This window comes from Theobroma cacao, chromosome 4 (assembly GCF_000208745.1).
Source record: "Theobroma cacao cultivar B97-61/B2 chromosome 4, Criollo_cocoa_genome_V2, whole genome shotgun sequence".
Lineage (NCBI taxonomy): Eukaryota > Viridiplantae > Streptophyta > Magnoliopsida > Malvales > Malvaceae > Theobroma > Theobroma cacao.
Window position 1 is genome coordinate 29,484,921 of NC_030853.1, and position 11,811 is coordinate 29,496,731.

General features: G+C 32.1%; 1 protein-coding gene across 4 annotated transcripts in view; it reads left to right on the forward strand.

Moving 5' to 3' along the window:
• Positions 1-11,811, forward strand: part of LOC18603276 — a 30,744-nt gene that overhangs the window by 10,685 nt on the left and 8,248 nt on the right. For 3 of the 4 annotated variants that reach the window (XM_018119441.1, XM_018119445.1, XM_018119442.1), the window contains exons 17-24: positions 9,439-9,501; positions 9,602-9,661; positions 9,747-9,908; positions 10,035-10,108; positions 10,192-10,285; positions 10,468-10,604; positions 10,693-10,773; positions 10,929-11,034. In XM_018119441.1, the coding sequence (XP_017974930.1) occupies positions 9,439-9,501; positions 9,602-9,661; positions 9,747-9,908; positions 10,035-10,108; positions 10,192-10,285; positions 10,468-10,604; positions 10,693-10,773; positions 10,929-11,034 (777 nt within the window). The remainder of the gene's footprint in view (positions 1-9,438; positions 9,502-9,601; positions 9,662-9,746; positions 9,909-10,034; positions 10,109-10,191; positions 10,286-10,467; positions 10,605-10,692; positions 10,774-10,928; positions 11,035-11,811) is intronic. The other variant, XM_018119443.1, reaches the window with a different exon arrangement.

Sequence of the window (11,811 nt, forward strand, 5' to 3'; positions counted from 1 at the left end):
TCTTTCACTATGTGGAAAAATATCATTGGCCCACTAACCCCTTCGTGGAATCTATCTTCTGTTTTACATGTAGGCATAGGTTACTTGATTGGAAGTGGCACTAGAATAAAGTTTTGGGATGATGATTGGATTGATGGCATTATACTTCGTTCGACCTTTTCCAGAATCTTTTCGCTTACCAACAAGAAATTTGGTAAAGTTTCTGAGTTTGGATACTGGGACAACGGGGGATGGCAATGGCAGATGGACCTTAGAAGAAGGCTTTTTGATTGGGAGAAAGATTATTGGGCTCACGTCAAGGAATGTCTTGGTCATATTCACCTTGATCTTGAGACGAATGACAAACTGATATGGAAATGTAATCCAAATGGCTGCTATTCTCCTAACTTTTTCTGCAGATCTGTTTTACAAAACAATGACAGGAATAGGGAGCTGTGGAGGTATGTTTAGGCTAGATTGGCTCCCCCAAAGGCGGAGGTCTTCGTCTGGCAAGTGATGAAGGGTAGAGTGGCGGTCAAGGAGGAGCTCGTCAAGAGAAATCTGGTGCAGAGGGATGCTAGCTTGTGCACGTTATGTAACAGGGAAGCTGAGTCGGTTGGGCATATCTTTTTCTCATGCTTGGAATCGTGGAAGGTATGGTGTTCATGGTTAGGAGATTAGGGAATTTATGGGTGAATGCCAACAGACCCACTTCTTTTTTAATTGCTTGGAATAACTACTGTGCTGATGTGAATAAAAGGAGTTCTTTGCTATAATATGGCCGCTTTGGCTGTACAGGAATCAGATGGTTTTTGAAGAAAAGTGCTGGGACATGCTTAAGGTGCTGGATATTGTTAGAATTGGAGTGGCATGGTGGGCTAAAGTCCAGATGGCCTAACGAGAATACCGTTACTTCGGATATGATCATTATCCTTCACTGATAAAAGCTACAGTTTTGTTGAAACCTACTAGATCAGTGGCTAAATGGGAACGTCCGCCAGTTGGGTGGTTCAAGTTGAAGAAATTCATGAAAAGTATAAAGAAAGTCTTGTAGGTCAGATCTTGGTCAAGGAAGGAGGCTCATTTCAAACTAGTAAAAGAGATTTGTAAAAAAAGTGAAGAAGGCTAATTTTTTTGTATTCACTAAGTCTCATATCAACTTACAATATAAAAAAATAGGTAAAATATTAAAAAAAAAAAAAAAAAACTGCTTAACACAAGATGCAGCCACTAAGATTGTCAACTGTCCTTTACTGCAATTGTACAAAAGCTAACACGTTACTTGACTGAAAAAGCTAAATAATAGAAAAAGTTGAAACAACCAAAAAGTTAAATAACTAAATAGCAGATAAGATCGTCTTCTTCAATTTAAATTTGTTATCTTCACTCCCAGCAGAATATTGAACCAGAGACTAAACTTTAACACAAGTTCAACACTGATGGGGCTATTAGCAGCTGCCCGGGCCACTTATGTATTGGGGGAATTATGAGATATGAGAAAGGGGCTATCAAGGTGGTTTTCTCTAAAGGGGCCGGATGGGGAGATGCTAACTTGGCCCAAGTTCTTGCCATACGAGAAGCAATGTTGATTTTCATTGCATCATCGTGGGTTTCTATGGGCCGTATTGTTTTGGAGAGCGATTCGAAAAGCGTTGTTATGTGAGTTGAGAAGCCGTATTCATCTCCTTGGAAATTGAAACAATTGATATTACAGATTAAAGCTCTTCAAGAAAAGGTGGGTGGATGGCAAATTAGGCATATTCCAAGATCAGGGAACGAAAGGGCAAATTATTATGCTAAAATGGGGGTGGATAGAACAAATGACTTGTTATGTGTATATCAGTGATACTGTGAGTATGAAACTTTGTATGGGGGGATCACCTTCATGGTACAATGCTTCCTGGGTTTTAAGGGTCTAGTTTTTTATTGCGGCTTCCTCAAGGGATAATCTATTTTACGTGGTCTGTGCTCTCCAGCTCTAAAGGGAGTTTGGACCTCCCCTTAGTGGTTACTGGTAGCAGGGAAGAGAGGTAGAGCTAGCGAAATTTTATTGGGATCAAACACAGTTAAATAAAATTTTAATATTTTAAAATCTTAATATATTAAATTCAATCAATAATAAAAATATTGATAATAAAAATATAAAATTAAATATAAAACTATAATTTGTAAACTATAAATTGTTAAAAATGATATATATAATTAATAATTTTTCTTATATAATCAGAATTATTTAAATACTATATATTTAAGAAAATTTTATTTTAACTAAACATAAAATGTAAAACATATAAAAAAAAATATACTCAAGTTAATTTTCTCTTACATAATAAGGATTAATAAAAAAAAATGATACATTGATAAAATTTTAAGTAACAATGTAATATTACAATTTATATTTGAGAACTATATAATAATTTATTAATTTTTAAATATTAAAATCATAGAAAATAAAATTTATGTAACATAAAAAAAAAGAATATGACAAGTAGAAGGTAAATACCACATATTATATAACAAAAAAGAAAAAAAAGAATATGATTAATAGTTTGTAGAAATTTGAGAAAGAATATTTATAAAAATTTATAACATAAAAATAAATAAAATAATAAATAATAATAATAATAATAATATAAATTAAAAAAATTTAAAATTAAGTAAGATAAGTGAAATCATTTTATTATTTTTATTTATATTAATTATTAAATAAAATCTTATTTTTAGGGAGTTAGTAATAGAATATATAAAAAAATTAAAAATTTTTATATGTTATGAAAAAAATTTTNATAAAAATAAATAAAATAATAAATAATAATAATAATAATAATATAAATTAAAAAAATTTAAAATTAAGTAAGATAAGTGAAATCATTATTATTTTTATTTATATTAATTATTAAATAAAATCTTATTTTTAGGGAGTTAGTAATAGAATATATAAAAAATTTAAAAATTTTTTAATAATGTTATGGAAAAAATTTTAAAACCCCCCATCAGATAAGAAGGCTCCGCCCCTGGCAAGGAAGAATGCAAAGAGAGGTAAGAGAGGAAAACGGCCCAGGAGGTTATGTTTGCTTTTCTTACTTATTCTTCGTCTGGTGTGATGCTACGCTAGACACCTGGTCCGACTTTTTAGTTGCAAATGTGTGTTCCTCTGTGTTCATGGCCTCCAAGATTAGAGAGTTTTGTCTTCAGGGGATGTATAGACCACAGGGTAATGACTCGGCGATGTTTTTGTATGCCAGTCAATCGATAGTATTATGGCTGCTATATCTCAGTTGAATACTGTCATTTTGTATGTAATAGAGTTCTTCTCTTGCTATAAATCAAAGTTAACTTTCAAAAAAAAAAAACAATTTCGCATTGTGTGTATTTTGTTTCAGGAAATGACCTCCATGAAGAAAAATTATCGAATATATTATCAAATTATCAAAAATATTCTCAAGACAATTATTATCAATGATACTTAATTTCCAAACAGTAAACGCCTATTTGTAGAATTGCCAACCTACATTTGCAAATAATCAGCTGCCAACGCATTAATTTCCCTGTGCAGCTCTAAGAACACAAGTTAAAATTCCAACTAAATATTTGACCAATTGCTTGTGTTCAAGTTGAACTTCTCTTCTGCTGCAACTTTCTGCCTTTAATCTGCCACTAATAATCTGACAAAGTACTTGGTGATACTAACCATATGATCCAAATCCACGCTGGACATTATCTTTCTTATCTCTCCCCATCAGAACTTGTAAAAATTAATAATTTCTCTCATAATAATGAAGTAGATTGCCTAAAAAGGACAGATGAAGATCCCCAGATGCGGGCTAGGGCTAGGCTTTGGTGGTATAGTAGGACTGCACACTAGTAATCTTACCTAACCATACTCAACTTTCTCCTTCTTTTCCTCTTTTTCCCCCCTTTGCATGAGAATGTGTCAATGTGATTAACTTCTTCACAAATTCTACTCATTGTTCTTTTGTCCTTTAATAAACTACGAGTCTAGGACTTTAAACTTCATTTCTTATTTTTTTTATATATATTTATATATTATAAATACAAATTAAGCTATCTATCAATTTTTTTTATAAACAGAATATACATTTTCTTATTAAATTTGTTCTGCTATGATATCAAGTTAATGTTCAAAGCATTAAGAGTTAAAGAACAGTATTGCAAAGAACAAAACAAAGTTAAGAAGCAGATAAGCTTTGTAAATATCGAGCTTATGCATTAAGTGAAGAGAGAATACAACATTTACATCTTACATGTTTGACTAAGACATACTTCAACTGACAGGTGTTAAACATATGCTAAGTTCAACACGCACTACATAAGCAAACCAGCATTACATGAGCAGACTTTCATTCTGGATTATATAACAAGTACAACAAAGCAAAAAGATGGACAAATGTCCATTACTTAATTCAAAACAAACATGATTCAAGCTAGTTTTTATCTCAACACCCCTCCTAAACACTAGCCTGGTGAACATTCAGTTTGTTTCTTAATTCTTCAAACCTGGGCAAACGCAGTGGTTTGGTCAAAATGTCTGCAACTTGATGATTGCAGCTGCAGTGTTGAATGGATATCTCTTGGTTTTTCTCAGTTTCTCTCAAGGCATGGCATTTACCTTGATGTGTTTTGTCCTGTTGTGAAAAACAGGATTCTTCGCCATAGCAATGGCAGACTTAGTGTCCACATACAGTCCAGCTGGAGACACATAAAGAAAACCAAGATCAACCAAGACTTTTCTTATCCAAATGGCTTGGTTTGCAGCTGTAGCTGCCGCGGTATACTTTGCTTCTACAGCGGATTGGGCAGTAGTCTCTTGTTTCTTTAAATTCCCACAAAATGATCCATTCTCAATAGAAAATACATAGCCTGAAGTAGTTTTACTGTCATCAATGCACCCAGCCTAGTCACCATCGGAGAATCCAACTAAATTAACTGATTTTGCATCACAATAAGTAAAGTGAAGGCCTACATTAGATGTCGCTCTCAAATATCTAATGATTCTTTTAGCAGCTAAGAAGTGCTCTGTAGTTGGAATTTGAATGAATCTTGACAGATAACTCACAGCAAACATCAGTTCAGGTCTTGATGCACAGATATTGAGGCAAAAGCATGCATGATATGTACTTTTATACCATCCATATATCCACTAAAGCGGGAAGAAGGAATATCAGCTGGAAAGTTGGTATTTTCACCTCTGATATCCATAGCCAACTACATTTTAATATATAGTTTGGGATAATCACAGCTCAAGTATGAGTTGGAATAGCGTTAGAATATATACCCAATGCTTCAGCAACTCACGAGATAAGCCTTCCGAAATATAATACAAAGTAACCCAGAGCCGGCCCTCGGGTGAAGCCACCCAAGCAAGGGCTCTAGGCTCCCAATTTGGGAGGCCAAATTTGAGAAAATTTTATAATTTTATAATAATTATAATATAATTTATTATATTAAAAAATATATAAAAATTAAAAATATATAAAAATAAAAAATAATTAATAAATTATTTATTTTTTTTATTTTTTTTAATTATGTGCTTAATAAATCTCAATTTTTTATCACTTTTTTATTTTTAAAATAATATTAATTCTTAACTATATTCTCTTATTTCTAATTAACTAACAGTCATATGTATTTAATAATCTCCAACAACTATTTTGCTCACTTATTTCTCTTATTTCCCATCAATTCATTAATGATTTCCAACATGTATTTTTTTCTTATATATAAAATTATTTTTTTTTTGTTTTCTATAAAACGTTAAAAAGTTGAAGTCATTTGATGATAATAGTTTGAAAAAATATTGCCTTAATCTTAAATGTTTCTTAAAATATAATAACTATTCTAATATTAATGGTTTAAATTTATTTTCGGAGTTAAATATTTTAAAAGAAATTATACAGGAAGAAAACAGTTCAATTGACATACTTAATCATATAAGAAGACTTGGTTATTTTTCAAATGCATATATTGCTTTTAGAATAATGTTAACAATTTCAGTAAGTGTTGCTTTAGGAGAAAAAAGTTTTCAAAACTTAAATTAATAAAATCTTATTTAAAATTAACAATATCTCAAGAAAGATTAAATTGATTGACTATATTATAAATTGAAAAAAAAATATNAAAATTATTATTTTTTTTATTTTTTTAATTATGTGTCTAATAAATCTCAAATTTTTATCACTTTTTTATTTTTAAAATAATATTAATTCTTAACTATATTCTCTTATTTCTAATTAACTAACGGTCATATGTATTTAATTATTTCCAACAACTATTTTGCTCACTTATTTCTCTTATTTCCCATCAATTCATTAATGATTTCCAACATGTATTTTTTTCTTATATATAAAACTATTTTTTTTTGTTTTCTATAAAACGTTAAAAAGTTGAAGTCATTTGATGATAATAGTTTAAAAAAAATATTGCCTTAATCTTGAATGTTCTTTAAAATATAATAACTATTCTAATATTAATGGTTTAAATTTATTTTCGGAGTTAAATATTTTAAAAGAAATTATACAGGAAGAAAACAGTTCAATTGACATACTTAATCATATAAGAAGACTTGGTTATTTTTCAAATGCATATATTGCTTTAGAATAATGTTAACAATTCCAGTAAGTGTTGCTTTAGGAGAAAAAAGTTTTCAAAACTTAAATTAATAAAATCTTATTTAAAATCAACAATATCTCAAGAAAGATTAAATTGATTGACTATATTATCAATTGAAAAAGAAATATTAGAAGAACTTAATTATAAAAGTTTAATTGAAAATTTTGCATCTCAAAAAGTTAAAAGAATAAAATTTTAATAGTTTTTTTAATTTTAATAGAAAAAACCTCATTTTAATATTTTGCTTTAGGCCTTTGGATTTATTGGGCCACCTTGAAGTAATCCCATGACTTTGATTAATGGCAAAGATATCTATCGAATAATTCAAGTTTTCTGAAAAAATAGATGAACAAAATATAGAGAAAGAGGAAGAAGGAAATCGAGAGAGATGTGAGAGAAAATGGTTAGACACTAAATGGCTCCAAGCTCCCACACACCATTAGATCATATGCCGTTTGTTTATATACATAGAGGAGAGAGAATAAAATGACAGCTGACAAAAACAACCACCTGGTTATACCAAAACAACCGAAGAATATTTTGCATTAGAGATTACAAAATATTCCTTTCTGACAGCTCACTGAACTAGAGAAACAATAACAGAATAATACAAAATAATTTTGCTAATTTGAACAAACAATTAAATATAAAACGACACCAGAAATAAACTAAACAACATAGCATTTAAATGAGACACATATAAGACACGTGCTCTTCTTCTTCTTCTTCACAGATTTAAACTTCCCACGAACCTCCATTACCAAACCAGCGAAGCACCTTCCTTCCAGAAACAAAAGCCAATACTTCAACAATATCACGTGGCTAATACCCCCTCATGGATCATGTAAGGATTAAAAAATTGTTTCAAGTCTCATCCTTCTCAAGTTATAATCAATTAAGAAACACACGCAACTTCCTACTCATCAAGAAACAAATGCAACTTCCTTATAATCAATTAATTTCTAATTAAGCATGTTTTTCTGATTAGTGTGTGCACATGTTAATTACTTGGAATCCATTCAACATGTCATAATACAACATAGATTAATGCATAAGAAAAGTGCCAAACATGCCAAATTAATTTAATACAAGTAATAATTGAAAATAAGATTACACACCCTATCCAGATCAGAAAAAAAGAAAACAAATATCCCAATTATGATATACAAAAAAGAAAGGAATAAAGCAACTTTGCTTCATTTCACACCTCTCATTTATCTCCTAGGCACTAACTTATTCTTTGGTCATATATATATAAATATCTATATATATATACAAACACGTGGAAATCCATGGTCCAAACTGTGAGTTATATATTTTCCTACCTAGCTATATCCTATAAATAGGATGTGCTTATCTTGTGTAAGAGCCAGTTCATGATATGTTGAAGGCTTGAAGTGGAGGTGCCAGCAATTTGATCTTTGTTGGTATCATTTTTTCTGCAACAATTTTAATGAACAGCAATTGTTATCCATTTTCCAAACTGAGGTGCACTTTTCCTGCAGGCTGGTATATATCGAGGGAAAGATTATTTCTTCAAGTCTGACCAGTACCCAAGGCACATTATGGCACTCTCTTTCATGGAAACCATGGCACGGCATATTGTGATTAAATTCTTTGAACAATATATATCAACAGGCTGCGTAATGTCAGTTCTTAGAAACAAATTTTTCATCTTTCTTATACTTCAATTTCCTTTATATTGCCTTGATGTTGTTCCAGGATTTTATTAAGTAATTTCTGGTCAAATCAGTTTCCAAAAAGATGATGCTTACTTTTTTTTACTGCATTTTTTTTGTTAATTTATCTTTTGGAAATGAATTCTGAGTTTGAAAAGTTGTGGTGCAATTTGGCATTAACAGTTTATTAGAGGAAGAAGGCACAGTTCTTACTTTCACAGGAAGCATGGAAAAGTGTTCTCTCAAAGTCGTTCTGAAAGTGCACAATCCCCAGTTTTACTGGAAGGTAGACAGACACTACTAGTGTCGTAATTCTCTGAAATTTGACTATTGGCTTGGCCATGAACTATATTTCCCACCACTACTGACAAGGGTTTATATGTGTTTTTTGTCAGATTATGACAGAAGCTGATTTAGGCCTTGCAGATGCATATATCCAAGGAGATTTTTCGTTCGAAGATAAAGAAGAAGGTCTTCTGAATCTGTTCCTGGTAAGATGCGGTTTAGCTCTCTCTCAACTTGTGTTGGTACTTGCTTCATCGGAATCTTCTTTGATTTATTTGCAGATATTCATTGCCAACAGGGAGTCTGACTCTTCCGCCTCAGGACTGAATAAGAAAAGGTTTATAACCCTTAGAATAAACTCTGATAGTGGCATGATCAGTTAATAACATCTACTGGTTATTGAATATTGGCATTCAATTGATCTCTGTAGGGGCTGGTGGGCACCTGCACTGTTCACAGCTAGTATATCATTTGCAAAGTATTTCCTTAAGCATGTCTTGAGACAAAATACTCTTATACAGGCTCGTAGAAACATTTCTCGTCATTATAACCTGGTACGTGATTACGACTCCTAAATTCATGGTATTAGAACAATATTTTCACCCTCTTAAATGTTGTCCTTAATTTCCATTTGGGCGATCTAAACTTTGTTCAATAACTTTTTCATAAGGATTGATTCAATGGTCTAGCACAAATTTTTAACGTTTTGATTCTGCTACTGAGGTTAGATGAATTTTGCTTAAAGGCTTTGGATTTCCTTGGTTATAGGCCTTTAGATCCTTCTTGTTCATACTTCATGATGTCGGTTTGTGACAGGATTTGTCAAAAGAAAGAGCTTACACTTTTTCTCGAACTGTATTTGCAGAGTAATGAACTTTTTGAGTTATTCTTGGATGAAAAAATGCAATACTCCTCTGCAATTTTTAAGGTCAAGACTCCAGCTTCTATGTTTTGCTTGTGCAATGTATGAGTAAAAGGAATCTCTTCCATATATGTTGGGAATTTAACTTGATCATGTTCATTTGTAGGCGGAAAACGAAGACCTGAAGGTTGCACAGCTAAGAAAAATCTCTTCTCTGATCGATAAAGTGAGAATTTATTAGAGTCTAATGGAATCCTTCCACTCCTTGCCATGGTTACTTGTTTCATTATTTTCCTTTCTGACACATATAGGCAAGAATAGAGAAGGGACATGAAGTTATTGATATCGGATGCGGTTGGGGATACTTTGCTATTGAAGTTGTCAAAAGAACCGGATGCAAATACACTGGCGTCACTCTATCAGAGGAACAACTGAAATATGCAGAAGCAAAAGTGAAGGAAGCCGGACTTCAGGTACACACTAGCTTGCAAATATCTGCATAAATGTTCTTGTTCTTCTATAGTGATCAACTATATGCACTTTGTTTCTCGGGTCTTTCACTTATCTTCCTGTTTAAACTCAACAAATTCTGCCATCAGGACAACATCAAGTTTCTTCTTTGTGACTATCGTCAGTTACCAGAGACAGGCAAATATGACAGGATCATTAGTTGGTAAGTTCTATACCCTATAAATTTATATCAAGTACTACCTTGATTGACAAACAATTACCAAGATTATCAATTGCTTTCTTCAGTGAGATGATAGAACATGTTGGCAATGAATATATTGAGGAGTTTTTCAGATGCTGTGAGTCAATACTGGCAAAGGATGGGCTTTTTGTCCTTCAGGTAATGATAACATGGCAACAGGAATGTTGCCTGTGTCGAGCTTATAGTAACTTCGAGATTCTAACTGTTGGTGTTGCATTGACTAAAATGCACAATATTAGGCCCAACATGTTATAAAAGTTTTACCTTTCAAGATATTATTAATGGTCAAGATTCTAAGATCAGTAGTCATTTTTCCTTAGTTCATATCAATGACGGAGGAGCAATTCCCTGAGTATCTACGAAGCCCAGGCTTCGTGAAAGAATATATCTTCCCTGGTGGATGCTTGCTTTCCCTGACTAGGATGTTATCAGCCATGGCTGCGGGATCCAGACTCAGGTTAACTCTCTAGCTAGCTCAGCCTTACTGTCTCTTTGGTCTACATCTTTTTTTTTTCTATAAATTAATTTGACGACTATGAATGCAGTGTGGAGCATGTGGAAAACATAGGACCTAATTATGTCCAAACACTTAGATGTTGGAGAAAAAATTTCCTGGAAAACAAGAGGTACCTATCTAATTCTGTTGTACAGATGCCTAGTTTGATTAGCATAGAGACAATGTTGTATATATGAGTAGAGGTTTCAGATTCTGTCTGGTTTTCCTACAGGGTTATCAAAGTAATATATTTTGATGAGGGATTATTAATTGTTTTCGTCTCAGCAAAATTCTGGCCTTGGGGTTCGATGAAAAGTTCATGAGGACATGGGAATATTATTTTGATTATTGTGCAGCTGGTTTTAAGTCACGCACGATAGGAGATTACCAGGTAAATATGATAACAGTGGAAAAATGAATTGCTATTTGGCACCATCTCTGTTGACTTTATCTGTCTGAAATGTATTAATGGACCTGTGAAGTAGGAACGTTGAGGCTGCCCCCAGAAGCGGAGGGGAGTGAGGGCTAGTGGCCCCCCGCCCTCTGACAATTTTTAAATTTTTATAATTTATTTGTATTTTTTAAAAAAATTTATAATTTCATCCCTTTAAATATTAAATTTTTTATTTTTACCTCCTAAAGTTGCAAAACTTTATAATTTTGTCTTTGTTTTGTTTTAAAAATTTATAATTTTACTTTTATTTTTTAAAAAATTTTATAGTTTCATTCCTCCAAATATTAAAATTTTTTTTTTATCTCCTCAAATATGAAATCTTGACTTTGTCGGTGGGTGTGATATGTATTTTTTCAATAGAGGAATTGGGATGAAAAATCCATTGTTAACTTGATGATGAACATCTTAAGGTCCAATCATGCGTAGCAAGGAAGGTGATCATTTGAATCAACTTGAACCTCTGTTTTTGTACAAATTCCTTTTTTTTCTTTTAAGGTGAAATATAATTTTGTAAAATTTTTTAATATAAAAAAATATGAAATAAATGAGACTAGACAGAGAAAGAAACATGGTGAGAGACACCAGCCGCAGCGGGTGAGACAAGAAAGAGAAGAAGGGAGGAAGCCAATGGGCAATGATGTTGGATGGAGATCCATGCGGAATCGAAAAACCAAAATGGTCAAGGTAAAATCTCGTTTATTGATCCAAAAAAGA